At 42.8% G+C, this 19,296-nt stretch overlaps 1 protein-coding gene and 1 long non-coding RNA gene across 3 annotated transcripts in view; one reads left to right on the top strand and one right to left on the bottom strand.

The window, feature by feature from the left end:
* Nucleotides 1-1,216: 1,216 nt before the first annotated feature.
* LOC128772957 (uncharacterized) lies at nt 1,217-11,505 on the bottom strand. The gene is made up of 2 exons (XR_008417092.1): nt 11,379-11,505; nt 1,217-4,159 (listed from the first exon to the last, which is right to left on the bottom strand). It is a non-coding gene; the product is annotated as an uncharacterized LOC128772957 (long non-coding RNA).
* A 174-nt stretch (nt 11,506-11,679) lies between these two features.
* Nucleotides 11,680-19,296, top strand: part of FBN1 (fibrillin 1) — a 232,038-nt gene continuing 224,421 nt past the window's right edge. For both annotated transcript variants that reach the window (XM_053889084.1, XM_053889085.1), the window contains exon 1: nt 11,680-11,843. In XM_053889084.1, the coding sequence (XP_053745059.1) occupies nt 11,680-11,843 (164 nt within the window). The remainder of the gene's footprint in view (nt 11,844-19,296) is intronic.

Genomic DNA, 19,296 nt, shown 5'->3' on the forward strand with positions numbered 1-19,296 from the left:
CTGTCATAGTCTTTGGTGGGTATTCCAATGAGGTGGATGTGTCCTAGTGACTATGTAAGAAGATCCATTAGGGTTTTGGAAGAAGATAAAATGGGAAAAATACGTAATATCATGATATATAGGAAATATATATTTTGTCATTCAGGTGACCAAAATATATTTCTCATATATATTTGAGTTTTGTCCACAGTTTCTGGCTCACAACTCCCAAAACTCTTGGAATTTCCTGAGTGATAAGAGCAATGGGAGCACCTTTTGTTATATATTTTGGGCCTCTTTTCCTCAGTTCCTGAAAAGCTTCAGAGCCAAAAAGGTGAAATGGGTGTCTTGTTATTCATAACAAGTCCCTTTCCACCACCATTGGGTTTATGTTAATGAAGTGACTTTGGGAAATCACCTAAGGATGGGGGGCTGGTTGCCAGCAGAACCAACCATGAACAGAGGGGCAGAACTTTCAGTCCCAACCCCTGATTCTTGGGGAGAAGAGATGGGCTGGAAGTTGAATCAAGCACCAATGTCCAGTGAATTAGTCAATCATGCCTATGTAATGAAGCTTCCATAAAAACACAAAAACGAGAGGATTTGGAGAGCTTCCCAATCGGTGAACTTGTTGACATTTAGGGAGAGTGGTGCACTCAGAAATGGCATGGAAGCTCTTCCTCCTGTCCCAGGCATCTCTTCCATCTGGCTGTTCCCAAGTTACCTGCTTTATAATAAACCTGTGATCTGGTATGTAAAATGTTTCTCTGAGTTGTAAGCTACTTTAGCAGATGAATTAAACCCAAGAAGGGTCATGGGAACATCTGATTTATAGCCATTCAGTCAGAAGTACAGGTGACAACCTGGACTTAGGATTGGCATCTGAAGGACTTAGGATTGGCATCTAAGGGGGCAGTCTTGTATGAGTGAGTCCTTAACCTACAACCCAAGAAGGGGGTCGTTGGAACTTACAGTCTGTAGCCGGTTAGTCAGAAACACAGATAACAACATGAGTATGTGATTGGCATCTCAAGTGGAGGGCAGTCTCGTGAGACTGAGTCCTTAACCTGTAGAATCTGATGCGATCTCTGGTAGATAATGTCAGAACTGGGTTGCATTGTAGGATACCTAGCTGGTGTCCAAGAACTGCTCCTTGGTATTGTAAGGGAAGCCCCACCCCACATACCTTGGAAATTGTGCACAGAATCCCTTTACATATATATGCATGCATACAAAATAATCCTATACATTTTTAATTTTTTGTATGTTTTAGAAAGTACATACAAAGTAGAATTTGCATACAGTATAAATGGTTAGTAATTATAACATTAGTATTGTAAATTTCCTTTGAGAGGATCAAATTCAGGATTTCTATACCTGGATATACTTCAGTGAGCTGGTCGCTTTAGAAATACAGATACCTAGGCCACATCTCAGACCTACTGAATCAGCATGGTATGAGTATCAGGGACAGGAATCTGAAGTTTGACAAGCTCCTTAGTTCAACTTGAAGCAACCCATCCATAGTTCTGCTCTTCATTAAAATATAACCCCCTCATTTTCTTGAAGAGGAAATTGAGGCTCCTGGAAGGCAAGTGAGTTGCCAAGGACACAGCAGATTAGTAGCATAGACCAGACCAGGACCCACGTCTGTCTTTTAATCCATGCTTGTTCTTTCCCTATTTCTGTGGTTGACTTTCAAGCTACAGGCATTGTTTTCTAGAGTTTCCCAGACTCTCCCTTCTCCCATTCTATCACTCTAGACACTTCCCAGGGGTTGGTTATCTGTGGAAAGTTATCTAGTATGATGTCATTAATATTGTTGCTAGCAGAAAATCACATAGAAATACAGCAAGTTCCTGCTGCAGCATGTTATGTTGCACAAATAGCTTGATTTCCAAATGGAACAGAAGGCAAATTTTCGGCTTACTAAGTCATACCTATTGTGATTGAAAAATATGAAAGCATTTGAGCTTTTGTAGATATAAGAAACACAAATGAAGGGTGTCTGACAAACCTATTGTCAACCTAGGTGAGTGGATGCATGGTGATCTTGGCAACGGAAGCAGAGAATTTAGGGGTAGGAACAGGTTTAGGAAGTTTGCTGATGCATCAGTTATATATTTTTGTGGAATAAATTACCTCAAAACTTAGTGGCTGCAAACACCACACATTTATTATCTCAGTTTCTGTGGCTCACTGTGAGTACTGCCTAGCTGTGTGTCTTGGGATGCATGTCTCTCACAGCTGCAATCAAGTTGTTGGCTGGGGTTGTAGTCTCTGTTGAAGACTTCCAAGGTCTTCATGGTTGTTACTAGAAGTGGCTTCATCTGGAGCTGTTGTCCTGAGGGCTTTAGGTCTTCCCTTGCTGTCAGCGTCTCTCAGTTCCTTGCCACAGGGTCTCTCCATAGGGCAGCTCAGAACATAACAGCTGGCTTCCAGCAACATGAGCAAGCAGAAGAGCAAGAAAGGGCAAGAAAGATGGAATCCAGAGTCTTTCTGTAACTTAATATCAGAAGTGACATCTCATCAACCCTGCCACCCTGTAGCTGCTAGAAGTGAGTCACTAGGTCTAGCCCATACTCAAGGGAAGGAGATTACCCCAGGGCGTGAGTACCAAGAGGTGGAGATCTTTGGGGGTGATCTTGGAGGCTGCTGCCCAGCCTGTGGGAGGATGAGGTGGAGACACCCAGCAGGAACTTGGACTGCTAAATTTGAACCTCTAGGGAAGTATCTGGGCTGGAGATACAGATCTGGGAATTAGTAGCATTTTATGAGCAGGAGGTGAAATCATGGGAATAGATAAAGTCATCCAGGAAGAACATTTTTTTCAAGGTATCTACCATTTACTAGTATCCATGAATTACTAACTTCTTAGAGAAAATTCAAGTTGCAAGTAGGAACAAAAACATGTAGAAAAAGGTAAATGTCACCAAGAAAAGCTACTTGCCATTCCTAACTTGATTAAAACTTTGAGATTGGCCATGGAAACTTGGGTTAGGCCATGTGGCATTTCCTGGTATGATTAGAATATTATTAAGATCCTGAGGAAAGCTCGTTGTCCATTGAACTTCCTTAAGATAGGTGACTAATTGAAACCTGGAACTCTCCTGATGAAGAGAAACAAAGCCTTGTGTGTTTGTCCTCTATCAATTTTAAACTACAGATCTGATGGATCTCAGTGTTTCCAACAAGTTTGGGTGATGAATACTGTAAATATTCATATAATATGATTAATCATGGTCATTTAAAGGCCTCCTCCCACAGGCCCACGGGACCCCTCCCCTTCATAAGCACCCGGCCCAGGGTGTGTCACAGAAGCCTTGGAGAGCTAGAGGTGTGTCACAGTGAAGGATGGGGAAACACCTCATAGGGCTCCTTTGGCCCATGATCTTTCCTCCCTCTGTGCCTTTGCCTCATGCTCATCGGTTCTGCTGGAATGTCCTCCCAGTCTGTTTTATGCAGCCAAATCCTACCCTCCCTTAAAGGCTCTGCTCAAATCCCATCCCTTCCATTAAGTCTTCCTGACTGGACAAGCCCACCCCACCCCACCGCACCTCTCACCTCTCTGGACTTCTGTCTTGGTGTCGTTCATTTTGCAGGCTAATCCCCAGCCATTTTCTGTGCTTGCTTTTGTCTTATTCCTCAGGGGTTGGCAAACTATGGCCCATGGGGCTAATCTGATCCCACTGCCTGTTTTTATGCAGCCTGTAGGCTAAGAATGGCTATTGCATTTTTAGATTGTTGAAAAACTCAAAAGAAGAGTAGTATTTTGTTTCATGTGAATATTACATGAAATTTAAATTCAGTGTCTATAAATATTAACTTTTGTCAGTAAATTTTGTGGAAATTTACTTTCTTTTGCCTCTCTGTCCCACAGAGCCTAAAATGTTTAGTGTCTATCACTTAATGGAAAGTTTGCTGACTTCTGCTATAGGCACTTGATGTCTCCCTCCTGAGGGAGGGTGTAACTTTTCCCGGAGGACACAGTGCTGATACTTTATCGTGGCCTTTGCAGGGTCTACCGTAGTGTGGAGCCCAGAGCTGGTGTTTGGTTAATGCTGTTGGATGTAGCTGAGATAAGGCATTTTTAATTTGTGATGGATACAATGTTATGTCCTTTCTTGCTGTCCAGGCCTTTTCTCTCTTCCCCTCTGTGTTGGGCTGGTATCTGTTATGTCTGGTAGAAAAAAATGACAGGGAATACCAGGGTGGGTCACAGAACTCATGGCAAACACAAATGAAATGAAGTCTGGGAACCAGAGCTTTTGTTTTGGGTGGGGAGGAACTGTTTGCTTTGGGGGATTGAGGTAATGAAAGTTATTTCACTAACATAATTTAACAGTTGCACATGCTTTCTGCCAGAAGTACAACTCGGCAAGCCTCACCCAGGAACCCTGTCTGCAAAATGTGAAGATTAAACACCACAGTGTTGAACAAATTCTCCTCCCTGTTTGGCAGAACAAAAAACAAAAAACTACATATACACCTTGGTTAGACTGTGTGAAATGCACCATATGGACACAGACTAGAGAGGGAAGCAAAAAAAAAAAAAAAAAAAAAAAATTGTGTTAGTAGGTGGGATCATAGGAAGATACTTCCAAAGAATACACTTTTCTTTAAGTAGTTAAAATATTGCTACAATAAATAAAACCTCTGAAAGTAATTAAAATGAAAAAAATTGTATTCCTTCTCTAGCATGCACACATTTTAAGCTTTTTTTTTTTCTTTTTCACTCTCCGCCCCCCTCACAAAGCCAGAATTTTATGTTGAAGCAGTACATTTTAGGATCCCGAGTATAAATATAGACACAAATATGTACAAATTTTCCTTAAGAGGAATATCTTTGTCATTTTAAACTGCTCTTCCTTAAACCTCACATTCTCTAAAACTGTAAAATGGGAATAACATTACTAACTTCCCACTGAACACAGTGCTTGCATACTCCAGGCTTAGTAAATGGTAGTTGTCACCATAAGGGTCTCCAATGCCCTAGACCTTGTGATTCCTACAGGCAGATATGGCATCTTCTTCACAGTTGAATAGTCAGCTTCTGATAGTGGCTGGCACATTGTGCCTGACTTTCAACTGAAATTGGTTAGATGAATAAATGAGCTAAACAATAATAATAATAAAAAGAAATGGGACATACATAGAGGTAGTCTGCCAACAAGCAGGCAACTTAACCCTACCTTCATTTCTTTTTCAAAGCCAAGACCCATTCATCCATATTACCTTGCAAGATGGAACAACTAAAGCACAGTCAATGGGACGTGGCAGGGCTCCATCAATAGCTGGAGAGCCTTAAGCCTTTCCTCCATACACAGAGCGATAAGGAAGAATAGGGTGAGGTTTTTAAGTGGCCATCGTATCGCCATCTTGAAAGGAAGTTAATGTATGTATCTGTTCATTTCACAAATATGCAATGAGCACCCGCTATGTACAAGGAATTGTTCCGTGGGACAGGATGTGAGGAGGAGCTAGAAACCAAAGCAGAGAGGCAGGGAAGTTGAGGGAAGAGGCAGGGCAGCTGTTATGATATTTCCATTTCCTGGGGGAGATCTTAGTGACTGCAGCATGGAGTAAACGGTGCTCTCAAATAGGATGCCGTGTAGATTCAGACCACAGTGAAGCGCAGGGAATGAAATGTCAGCTTCCCAGAAGACATGGTATTAGTGTGGGTAATACCATGTGTTATGGATACCGGGAGTGGCTCCCATTTACATCAACCCCAGATCTTGACTGAGGTTTCTGTGGGAGGTGGATGAGGCAGCAGTGATGACTTGAAAAGTACCCTTGACTTATTGTCAGAGGCATGGTTCTGAATCTAGCCCTGCCTCTAAGACTAGTTTTTGGAATGTAAGCCAGTTTCTTAACGTTTCTGAATATGAGCTTATTCATCTATTAACAATGGAGACAGAAGTATTTTCCCTCATAAGTTTGTATTAGTTACCTATTCCTGTATAATAGACCACCCTAAAAATTAAGAGGCTTAAAACTACAATGATGCATTTATTCTGTGAGTTCACTGGGAAATTCTTCTGTTGATCTACTGGGCTCACATTTGTAGCTGCATTTAGCTGGCAGCTTGGTGAGGGTGTTAACTTAGCCAAGACATAGTTTTTCATTCCCTACTCCTTTAAGGTGTGGCCATCTCAGGCCAACGTTTGCACCAACATCTCAAGGCAAAAGAGGGAGCTGCAAGGTCTCTTAAGGTTTAGCCTTGGAAGTCATACAATGTCACTCCTACCATATTTCTATTGGTTAAGGGAAGCCACAGACCAGCTCAGGTTCAAAGGGTTGGGAAATAGTATTTACTTCTTGATGAAAGATGATAGGAAATATTTTGCAATCTACCATAAAATTGTGGTCAGGATCAAATGAGATTATGTATGAGATTAGGTATTGTTTTCTGATATAAGTAGGTATTATTTCTGCTACTATCATATATGCATTATATTTTTGTAACTTCAAAATTCTACAACACTCAGTCTAACACTCAACACTCCAGAGCTAGTTTTTTAAAAAAATTTTAAAAATGTTTATTTTTAAGAGAGAGAGTCAGAATATGAGTGGGGAAGGGACAGAGAGAGACACACACAGAATCCGAAGCAGGCTCCTGGCTCTGAGCTGTCAGCACAGAGCCCGACGTGAGGTTCAAACTCATGAACCATGAAATCATGACCTGAGCAGAAGTCAGACGCTTAACTGACTGAGCCACCCCAGTGCCCAAAGATAGTTTTTGATGATATAACTGGTTGTATTATGAAAGATCTATGTGCCACCATCAATGGAAGGAATTAGGGCCACATGAGAGTCTTTAGTTAACTCATTTCATGAAGTAATGATTTAGTTTTCATTAAAAGACCTAGAATTTGATTTTAGAGTATTCTTATTCTCTTAGAAATGGTTTATCTCAGTTTACTCAGAACATCCTTGAAAGCTCTTGAGATTGTGCAGGGGACATCTGGACAGTGTGTGTATGTGTGTGTGTGTGTGTCTGACAAGTATCAGTGCCCCCAGTTTTTGGTAATAGTGTTTTGGTCATGGCATGCATCTTGTTAGGACAATGCATCAAGATGTTCATCATCCCCTGGCCATGGTTGTGGGCAGGTTCCTTAAACTAGCTAGGCCAATTGGGACCTGGCCTTGAATTTGAACCCTAGTAGGGATGGCAGAAGGATCAAAATGGTTCGAATTTATTCACCCAAACAGTATTACTTTGAATAGGTTCTCCATTTGTTTCTGCTGCATCTACCCAGATCTGCATTGGTTCCCATTTTATTCCAGAGTCAGGTTCAATGAGCCATATCACAATCTGATAATACTTTAAGCAATTTCTTTTTGTTTAAACTGTCCAGAGTTAGTGTTCTTATAGACAGAGACTGCTGACACAGATATTTATTCACTAGATATAAAGTAATGGGAGTGGTCTGGAAGCAAAAATGCCAGAAGATTCTAACTGATCAAACAAAGCCAACAAAGTAGTTATCTTTTCTAAGTTTTCAGGACAGAAAATATAATAATTATGACAATTGAAGAAAAAAATTATAGTTCACCAAAACAATATATAAATATTCTAGTTGTCAATGCCTAACATAGTGCTTGACATACGGGTACATACTATAATTATATATTATAATTAATACATTATAAAATGAATGATTAAGTTGAATGAAGTTTGAACAAGAGAATCATGAGCAAAAATTCCTCATGAATTTGAGGAATTTGAGCAGGTTCACTTACGATGGGTAGAATTCTTTGAAATGAGGAGGAGGAAGAAGGGAATTCTAGCCTGTTGACTTATTTTACAACCAGTGTTAGAAACTGTGATAAGTTTAATGAGAGGTGGCTCCTGAATCAGCAGGCATTGAGAAAAATCTTATTGCAAAGACATGATTTTCTGTATTTCATACTGAATTTTATTACTGGTAACATGCTGCTCTAATATATGCTGATTGCCTAGATAATGGGACTATTTCTTACCTATTTAAAAGTGCATTTCTCTTTCAATGATCAGGATTTTTTTTTCTCTTAATCCCTATGGTTAAGCCATGAGACCTAGTCCCAAAAAGGGGAGTTTGTGGGGCACAGAGCTCCCAACCAATATAAAAAGGAAGTAGAAAGTCCTTGCTCTACTGAAGGAGGAGTCCAAAAAAAAAAAAAAAAAAAAATAGGAGGACAAAAAGGGCAAAGGCAAGGGCGCTTGGATGGCTCAGTAGGTTGAGTGTCCGAGTTCGGCTCAGGTCATGATCTCAGTTTGTGGGTTCAAGCCCCATGTCGGGCTCAGTGCTGACAGCTCTGCTTCAGATTCTGTGTCTCCCTCTCTCTCTGCCCCTCCTCTACTCTTCTTTCTCTCTCTTTCAAAAATAAACATCTCTCTCTCTCTCTCAATCAATAAACATTAAAATTTTTTTTTAAAGAAGGGCAAAGGCAAGAAGCAAGCTTTAATGTAAATCTCTCCCTCAGAGGTGAAACTCTGGAAGGCATTTTGGGGTTGAGTTAGGAGTACATAATAGAAATGTTCAGAAATGTTGGAAAGGAGCCTGCAGGGCACCAGGGTTTTCTCTTTGTTTTGTGGGCAAAAGCCTTAGAAAAGCCTGTGTTCAGTTGCTCCTGTACAACATGTCACTAAGCGGGAGATTGTAAGAGAGATTACAGTGTCTCACATGTTGCTGGAGTGCAGGGAAAGCAGGCAGAGTTTCCAGATTCTCCAGAGGGTGCAAAACAGTTCAGAGCATTGTGGGCCCTTCCTGGATCTCCAACAGCCCTGCTTCTCTGAGCCATGGTTCCTCTGCACAGATGCTTTTTCCAGTCTGAAAAACTCCCCTACCTTTCCCTACCTAGGGAGCTTTTAAAAAATGCCCACGTTAAGTCTCCATTCTCGGCTATTTAGGCAGAACCTCCTGGGGCTGGGTCATGGTGTCAGATTTATTTTAAGGTCTCAGGTCATTCTACTGTATAGCCAGGGTTGAGAGCTACTACCGTAAGTCGAGTTATGTGTTTCAACTTAACCTCATTTCCTCAGGAAAGCTTTCCCTGTTCAGTCTCAACCTAGGTGAAGTACCTCTGTTATATATCCTCCAAGCAAGCATCCAGTATTTCTTCCTCATTGCATTTAACAATTGGGTCATTATTTTTTCAAGCTAAGTTTCCCTGTAGACTCTGCTTTGTGAGGGAAAACGAAACAAAACAAAACAAACATTCTGCCTTGCTCACCAAGAAGCCAGGTTCAATCATGCACCAATTGGTACATAGCTGGTGCTCAGTAAATACATCTTGGATGAATGATCTCCTCTACTCAATCAAGGATGTGTGACCAAGCCTCCAACTCATTAATCTAAGAGAAGTTTTACAGGTGAGACTTTAAAGTAGACCACATACTTCTAGGACTATGACTTCAAATGGACTCATATTTTTGACAGTTTCACTGTTTTCATCTTTAAGTACACTTGCCATCGCCATTATAATTCTGCGTGGTCAACATTATTATTTCCATCTTACAATCGGAAAGTAAATAACTTGCCCAGGTCCTTGTACCCTATTATCTAGGCACAAACAGTTGCGAATAAGGAAAGCCCCCTTCAACAAGGTTCCTGTTTGTGCTGAGTTCTTTTTCTTCTGGCTTGACAGCTGTGGCTGCTACACGGGGATTTTCTGGGGTCTCTAGTTCCAGCCGCCAGGGCCCACGGTGCGATTTCCTGCCTTCCGAAACCTTTATAATGTACAGGGAACACTGGGCCTTATCTATATAAGGATGCTGTAAATACTGTATTCTCCAAAGTCACTGTGCCTTGCTCGTCCTGAAAAGGCAGCCGTGTGTGTGTGTGTGTGTGTGTGTGTGTGTGTGTGTGTGTGTGTGTGTTTGGGGAGGTGAGCTAGGATTGTCTAGGAGAAGCCCAATCTTAGCTGTGGGCTGGGCGGGAGGACCATTGCTTTACCACCCCCATCCCAAATCTCAGCTTGCAACATTCACAGGCCTCGGAATCAGAGGACTCGCACTCAGACACTTGGAGCATCTTGGATTCATCCTGCGTGCCTTGAAGTGAGCCTCAGAAGAGCTGCCTCGAGTGGGCTCTCGACGTCCAGGGGGCATGTGCCAGCGGCGGCGAAACCTTCCACGCCCGCACACCAGCCCCTGCAGCTCCTTGTGCCGCGGCCCCGCGACGCGCCCTGCCCCAGCCTCCCGGACTCGGGTCTCCGCTGCGCGCCCGGCCAGAGAGGAGCAGTGAGGCGGCGCCGGGGAGGCGCGGGCAGCCAGGACGCGTCTCCTCTCGCGCCGGGGTCGCCGGGGCCTCCGGTGCCGCCGTCTCCAACGCGCGTTCTTGGTGCAGGTGGCACAGCTTTCCGCGCCGGCCGGGCTTCCCAGATCACGGGAGAGGCTAATCTCGGGTCTAGACCTCCCGGCGGCAGAGAGGGCTAAACCGCTACTCCACTTCTTGCCATCCCCCCAGCTCCTCACCCCAAAACGAAAAATCCCAGGCCGGGCAGAACCTGATCACCTCTGTCTCCTCCCAGCTGCGCTAATCCTGCGAGCGAGCGAGGCCCCCGCGCCGAGGCGGTGGCTGGCAAAGGGGAGTGGAAAGGGAGGATGGATGGGGCCGAGGGGTGGGGTGGCGATGAGGGGGATGTAGGAGGGGGTGTCATTTTCTTTTTCTTTCTTTTTTTTAAAAAAGTATTTCTCTCGCGAGAAACCGCTGCGCAGACGATACTTGAAGAGGTGGGGAAAGGAGGGGGCCGCGGGAGCCGCGGCAGAGACTGTGGGTGCCACAGGCGGACAGGCGGCCACAGCTGGGACAGCTGCGGGCGGAGCGGGGCAGCGGCTGCCGCGGGCAGGACCGAGGAACAGCCGCCGCCGCCTCAGGAGCCGGAGCCGCCGCTTCTCCAGTGGGTGCAGCCAGGGTCCCGACAGGGGTCGGGCGGCCACCGGGGGCTGGAGCTGCAGCCACGGAGGCTTTTGCGTTTGCGCCGCGCCGAGGGCAGGGACAGGGACTGGGTGAGGGGCTGTCCCGGAACGTCCACAGCTGGCGCCGGCCCTCCCCTGCCTGACAGCTTCCTGGCCCGGGGCTCCCGGTGCCGGGCTCCGCGTCAGATGCTCGGGGGGCGGTGGCAGCGCCCGGAGCCGGCCGGGGACGGCGCGGCGGGTTTCCAGCCCCGCGGCTTGGCGGAGAGGGCAGTCAGGGAAGTTGGGGCGTTCAAGCGCGCATCGCGCGCCTTTCGTGCCATTAAAAAAAAATAAACCCAGCGAGCCGGCTCCGGGGTTTCGAACCGCTCGGGACATGGGTGCTTTGAGGCGCGCTTTTCAGGCGGCGTCCGGGAGGCCGAGAGGCTGGCTGGAGCCGCGGCCGGCGGGGGCCTGGGCTTGTCGGCCAGCTGTGGACCAAACGGTCTTCACTTACCCAAAGTAACTGCGCCACGCTCAGGCGGCGCGCGGGCTGGGCTCGGGAATGGGGACCCCAAGGCTTCAGCATCCCGATGCCCTGAACGTCTCCCCCGCCTCGGCGATTTGTCTGTTGCAGCTGGCAGGGGCCGCCTGAAGTGGGAGCAGCGCCTGGAGAAGGCGGGAGGAGCCCGGCCCGGGGGACGGGCGGCGGGAGAGCGGGACCCCGGCGGCGCGGCGCGCTTTAGGGCGCAGCGGCGGCCGCGGATCGAGCCCGGGGCGCGGCGAGAGGCTGCGGGAGCCGGCGGCCGCGCGGCATCATGCGGCGAGGAGGGCTGCTGGAGGTCGTCCTGGGATTTACCGTGCTCTTAGCGTCCTACACGAGCCATGGGGCCGACGCCAATTTGGAGGCTGGGAACGTGAAGGAAACCAGAGCCAGCCGGGCCAAGAGAAGAGGCGGCGGAGGACACGACGCGCTTAAAGGGTAATGGAACGGGCCAGCTCCTTTGGCGTGGGTCTCCCCTCCCTCTTCTCCCGAGTATCACGATCCAGAGGGAACGGACAGGGCCGATTCTTGACACCGGAAAGATCCTTGAGAAGATCTCCTGGGGCTACCTTAGAAGTGCAGGGGGTGTCCGGCCCTCGCCCAGTTCGAGGCTAAACCGCTTTGCTGCAACGCTTTAAAGATTGCTGCCCCAGAGGAGATGTCATGGTGAAAAGGAATCTTGGGCCATTGTCGAGGCCGATTTTTGGAGGCGAGAAGGGTTTTTTGAGGAAGAAGGGGAGGAGCTGCCACTGAGAGGCGAGGAGAAGCCCATTCCTTTCCCTTCAGGCCAATTCCGGTTGTGTTCAGGGCAGAGTGCTTGCCTCGTGGGCACCTTTGCAGATGCTCTTTTGGTGAGGGGGTAAGGAGGGGAAGGGATTCTAATGACAGGCAGAGAAGACACAGTCAATGGTTGGCTCTCCACCGAGTTATGCTTATGAAAATTACGGACTGAATTTTCTGGTTGATACTGCCTTTGTGATGTCTGCACTGGAGGCAGAGCAGGGCAACTTTTTGAGAACTTGGGTTCTTTTGGGTTCTCACGGGCTCTTCATTTCATTGGGGGCAGTCATGCTTATGTGGACGGCCTTAAACGGGTGTTTTTAACCGGTGATGTATGTGTGATGTACATGGAATTGAGCATTTCCCAGGCTTCCTAAAGTCCCTATTACAGGAAATGTTTCAGCAGGAAGTATTTACACTAGGCAGGTTGATGGTATAAGGACTGTCAGTTCCCTGAATTGAAGAAGGGTGGGAATATATTTCCCTTAAAATTGTTCAGATTGAACGAAAAATCTGTCCTTATGAGATTGTTTAAATTCAAGCCCCCGTAGAAGTAGTAGGATAAACTGTAAATTTTATCTCCTTGGAGGAGTCTGTGAAATGACCCCAGACAGTATGCACATACAGAGGTTCTTTTGATTCTCATTGTTGCTTCTTTTTGAGTAACTCTGTAGCTTGATTATATGATCCCGAGTCATCAGGTGATGGTGTCCAATCTGATATGCGGCTGAACGTTTCCTTTATTCCTTTTTGTTATGGGATATTTTAATGAGATATATGTAATAAAATTTGTGTTTGTATGGCCTAGGTGGAGGAAGGAAAAAATGCAGTAAACTGAATGGACCAGTTTTTGAGTCTTGGTCTAGACCAGGGACAAGGTGATTGCCAGGGCCAAGCACTTCGGCTGCGGTAAAATATGCACGATTTTCTGGCCCCGGGAAATAGTTATGATTAATTTAGTTCCATCTTGGCCTTTGTGGAAAATAAATCCAGGATTCCAACAGTGCAGGAAAGGAAATTTGCTTATCATGTTAAGCCTGATTCTGATTAGACAGCAGACATGCATTGCTGTGCAAGGCCCATGGCAAGTTCAACACATGGACTAAAACTCTGATTTTCATACGTTCTCAAAAGGACCTGATTTAGTCTAGTATTTTTCCTTAAAAAAAAAAAATCTCTGCTATATATATTATCATAATAGCTCAGCTCAATGGCATTGCTCCTATAGGAAGAAAGGAAGTGGGGTTTAAATTTGTGGATGAAAGTCTGCAGGGAGACATCAGGCCCAGCCAGACATTTGTCTCATCTCTGTGCTAACACCAACCAGCCTGTTTCCTTGGGAGGCACAAACCCAATGTGAAAACAGAAACTGAGCTTTACTTTGTTGCTTAACAGAATGTCCACAGATTTGCTCATACCACCACTTATTTCTCTTGGGTTTTCCTTTTTTTTTTTTTTTTTTTTAACGATTACAGGGCAACACCTCTCTGTGTCCTTCATAGTATTTGGTTACTAACATAGATGTTACTCTATTGCGAGCTATTCATAGAGCCTTCCTAAAAACGTGTTATTAATAGAACAGTGATTGTGAGTGTGCCTCATTCTCATGTTATCTATAAGACTTTACATAAAGATTTGAAAAATAATTATAGTTAACATTTGCTGTGTAATATATCATATACTAATATAAAGGTTTTTATTTTTAGGCTTCTCATGTTATCTATAAGGTTTTATAGGTATATGTAGATATATAGATATAGATATATGGGGAGGTAAAAAAGTAATAATTTAAAAGGATATACAGTTAAAAGTCTTTCCTTCTTACCTCTCAGACACCATTTTTGTAAAACTATTATAGGCATATGTATGCATATCGAGATATATATTTGTATACACGTACATACATATACGTATATGTATACTGCGTATCCTATTTAATACATGCAATATACTGTACATACTGTTCTGAACCTTGCTCACTTCTATATATCTTTAGTGCCTCCATCTGTTAATTCATATGGATCTACCTTGTGCATTCTCTTGGTGCAAAGAATACCATACATGGCTGGAACAGTTCCCTAATGATGGCTCTCTGGATTATATTATTCTTTTTTTTTGCTATTTCCAAATTCTCCTACATGCCTATATGTGTACATGTGTAAATTTATATGTGGTATAAGTTAATAAAAGTAGAACTTCTGGAGAAAAGGTTTTCCCGTAGATTTTAAATAAGTACCAATTCTGCTTTTAAATTTGAATAGCATTTAAAAGGTATTTTCTCTGCTTATGCCTCTTAGTCTCCCATGAATAAGTCTTTTAACCATGCCCTGCTGTATAAATCATCAGGAAAAGCATTTGTGGGTAACGTTTTTCCAGTTATTGCTTAAAATTTCTATTTTTTGCTAGTTAAAATATTGCCAGCTTCAAAACTAACCTCTTTGACTGCAGTAAAACCTGTTGACCATTTTGATGGAAATGCACAATTTCTGAAGTGAAAGTGATTTGTAACCCCAAGTCTGCCTGATGCCCAGCTGGTGGCAGCAACTTTCAGCACCTCACTAATATTTCCTCTGGTTAAAATGTGCTTTAAACTCACCAGTGTCCACTGTGCACTCATCTCGTCTCTTCCACCAGTACCTCCTTGTCTTTCTTGGATGTGACAGGTGACTACGGAATTTGCCTTGGTCATCTTCTTGGGATATGTATCCCTTTCCTGTTCGCACCCCGCCTCACAGACTGGGGATGTGCCTAACTTTTCCCCCTCAGAGACTGTAGTTCTAGCTTGTCTTCTTCTCTTCCATCCTCTTGCAGGTGTTTTGTGTGTGTGTGTGTGTGTGTGTGTGTGTGTGTGTGTGTGTGTGTGTGTTTTCCCCTTCCCACTGGGCAACAGAAGTTGTTCCACAGTGGAAATTTAAGCATCCTCAAGTTTCTTCCCAGCTTTCGCTGTGTTTTCTTAGACGAAATTGCCAATTTCTGTTTTTACAGGAAATCCTTTTTTTATGGAATGAGTGTGGTCCCCATTCACTCTGCAAAAATCGCATTTTTCTCTATTTTGAAAGGAGAATTTTGGAAGCTTCAAAAATGTTTTCAAATAATACATGTATAGTAGTTTTCCTTTGACTGGGGCACTGCTTAACATGTGTGAAGCGACTTTATGAGAAACAATAAAATCCTAGATTTATTGTTCGAATTTCAGTTCACAAGAATGTTTCTCAGCTGAATTCTTAACTTCTGTGATTAGGCCAAATGTGTGGGAGACTATTTGATTTAAAAAAACACACAGCTCTACTTGAATAGCAGTAGTTAGGAACCATTTATCCTAATAAATAAATATTTATGTTATATATAATGCATATATATTATATATAATATATTATCATATTTATAGATTTATATTATAATATATTGTATTATAATATATATTATTATGTTATGTGTTATATATAATAAATATTATTAATATTACCTTTTGCTTTAGCTCTGAAATAGGGAAATATTGCAGTTTCCTGTCAAAGGGGAAAAAAGTCTTTAGAGTGAAACCCATTTTTCCCAAATCTGATAAGACAGATTGAGAATTTCTATCCTTGTTGCCTGGTTTATAAGTGTATGACACTGGATGTATTTCACATAATTTGTCCCCTATTGCGTACTTTTTTTGTCTTTGTTTGTTTATTTTTTCCAGAGGTCTTGTTACCAGAAAAATCCACACGGGACAGTTGGTACACAGGGTAGATTATGTGCTGGCAAACTCCAAGGGATTAATTACACTGAAGTCTGTTATGCAAATAAAGAACTTTAACAGGGGACACAAAGTTCTGTAGACTTTATAAAGTCCATTTACTTTACAAAGAGGACTTTAAGACTTCATCTGAAGTCAGGTAGGCTAATAATATGGGGAAAAGACTCCTGAAGTGGTATGGTTTGTCTTTGTATTTATTGAAAAGGTTAAGCTAAAATATTGCAATACCTTTAAAAAAAAGATATTTTTAAATAGAAGTTTTTAGCAACTCCACATTTTAAATTAGAAGATGGACACAAAATACTGATTTACGTTATGACTCATTTTGTAGCATTTAAGACATAGAGGTTGTTTACAAAAACGCGTAAGTTGTTGGTATTGCATGTTAACTAAAACATATATCAGCCTACCGTGAGATGAGGTCGAGGCTGATGGAAAAGGAAGTGCAGACATCCCTCCAAGCTTATTAGGAATTCTAAAGATCATTGAAATATTCCTTTGTTGTCTTGTGTGGCTGATGATTAAAAAGATTATATTATTAGGCCAATGACGCTTATCAAGCAAAATACTGAACAGATTATTAGGGTATTTACCCAGACTTTGTTTGCTTTTCCCTTCAATAAAACAAACAACCAATTTGTGAAGTTTAACCTTTGTTTTGATATGAATATAAGATTTCAAATATTTTTTGGAAATAGAAGGAAACTATATTAACAATTTCTTTGCATCTAGAAACCAATCCCACAAATGGGCCCTACTGATACAACTTAGAATTTTTTTCCATGAAATTTTTTTTAAGAAGGCTGAAATCAGGCCGGAGTTATATGGCAGCCGTTGTTAAGCTTCATTTTCCCATCAGATTATAAAATCATCAAAGGCAGGACTCCTATCATAAGATTTTAACACTAACTGATCATTAGATGGGATTTCAAAGAGTTCATTAATTCAGGAAGCCTTGATTGAAGGCCAGCCTGAATTTAGCTCTGTGGAATGCAGAGACATCCAGCCTGTAGCCTGCAGGAGCTTCATATTTGGTAGGAAAATTCAAATCCATTATGGGAAGGACCAGGAGTCAGTGGGAAGGTAGCAGAGGGCATGGGGTGTAGGATTAAGTAAAAACAAATAACAGCAGGACGCCTGGGTAGCTCAGTTGGTTAACCATCCAACTCTTGATTTTGGCTCAGGTCATGATCGTATGATCCATGAGATCGAGCCTCGCATCAGGCTCTGTGCTGACAGTGCGGGGCCTGCTTGGGATTCTGTCTCTCCCTGTTTCTGCCACTGCCCCCCACAAAATAAATAAATAAAAAACACCTTAAAAAAACCCAGAAATGACAACAACAATTATAGCACTAGTAGGTGACTTTTAGATGACATTTATGTCCCGGGCGCTGCTCTCAGTGTTTTCCATCTGATAACTCATTTGATGCTCACAGCATTTCTGTTGGATGGGTCCTTTTATTAGCTTTTATGGCTGTGAGAGCCGAGGCACAAAGGTTAAATTTTAAGGACAAATTCTTAATATTAAGTTTTCTTTCTCCATTAATTTTAGTTATGGTTTTGGTTTTTCATTCCACTGATCAAAAATGTAGGACTAAGACTTTGGTAAAATTCCACTTAAAATTCCTAATATTCTTCGTGCTAGTTCACACATCCCAAGTATTGTTAATAATACGCTAAAATTTGTCAAACAAGAAACTTTCCCTAACATTTCTACAAAGACACTAATAAAACACAGAAGGAATCATAGAATGTCAGAGTTGGTGAGGTCTTTGGATGCACATATATTTTAGTATTATATTAATTTATATTAATATATTATATTATATTATATTATATTATATTATATTATACCTTGAACTTTTACTAAGGGTGGTAGGTAACCATCACAGGTACTGTCCTGCATTGCCCATGGTTCTGAATGGGACACGTTCCTCATGATGTCATTCAGAATCTTTTGTTCTCATGTCCTATGTGAAAAATTTGTCAGAATAGAGTTGGAAGAGATGTTTCTCTTTTCAGTGGAAACTGTAATGCGTGTGAAGTTTTTAACCAACATGATAAATTATTTAATTTTTTATGTTTCGTTTTTTACCATGGTTGCCTTTAAGCTCAAAGCCATTAATATAATGTAATTTTTACATGAGATTGCAGTAATAATGGTAAATATTAGCAAGCTCTGGTATATCACTGAGGTTTGCACTTTACATACATTAATTCATTTAATGTATAACTTCTTTATGAGAAAGATTATACCTGCTTGCCCATTTAATAGATGAGGAGATTGAGGGATACAGAGTTTCAGTAATTCCTCTGGGGACATAAACTAGTAAGAGACAGAGTTGGGAAATCTGGCCTCACAGTCAGTGCTCTTAACCAGTGTATTTTACTGCTTCTCAATTATAATAAATCTTATACCTGGTAAGTTTATTTCTTTCTCCCATACTCTTGATACTTTCCTTTCCCCAGAATCTTCCCTATCATTGCTGTGGGAAAGACTCAACATCTAATGAAGGCAAATGCAGTCATATGCCAAGGGAAGCATCACTGTGGGAATAGGATTCATCAGAAAAGACTTCACGGTGAAAGTCGGTAGGGGTTGGCAAACAGTGACCCAAGCCCTGTTTGTGTAAATGAAATTTTATTGAAACAAAGCCATGCCCATTTGTTTATATATCATCGACGTCTGCTTTCCTGCTGCAGCTGCAGAGTGGAGTAGTTACGACAATGTGTGGCTGGCAAAACTAAATTATTTGCGACTTGGTCCTTTACAGAAAAAATTTGCCGACCTCTCGTCTATGTGATAAATAAGTGACTATCTACTAGGACTGAGAACTTCTGGAAGGCAGAGTTCTTGTTTGTTTTATTTATCACTAGGGATACTGAGGAGCTGGGTATGTGGTTAGTGTTCAATAGACAATTTTTGACTGACCAGTTTTGATTGACTGGTAAGGTAAATTACATACATTAGAGCTTGGAGGAAATAGAGGAGAGAAATAAGGAAAAAAGTTGAGTGAAAAAGCTATGAAGGGAACGTGTGAAGGGACTGAGGGACATCGAGTATAGTTGGGCAGGGATTGCATTGCACACCTTCGAGGGGAACACTTCATAGTGTAGCCTAGGAACGTAGTGCCCCCTGGATTTGTGCAGTATGCAACTGCCTGTGCTTGTCCGTAGATGGTGACACCGTCAGGAGTGGGAGAGGGACTAAAGGGCACAAAATGTTACTATCTGATTGCTGTGAAAGGTGAGGATGGTGAACTAGTATGGGATTCTAAGATGGGAGCGTGATTAGATCTTTGCTGCTCTGGTGGATGTGTGAAAGGTGTGTGGCTTAGAGGTAGGGAGGCCAGAGTCAGGGGGACTGGGAGG

This window comes from Panthera pardus, unplaced genomic scaffold, assembly GCF_024362965.1.
Source record: "Panthera pardus isolate Hobbes unplaced genomic scaffold, ASM2436296v1 HiC_scaffold_24, whole genome shotgun sequence".
Taxonomy (NCBI): domain Eukaryota; kingdom Metazoa; phylum Chordata; class Mammalia; order Carnivora; family Felidae; genus Panthera; species Panthera pardus.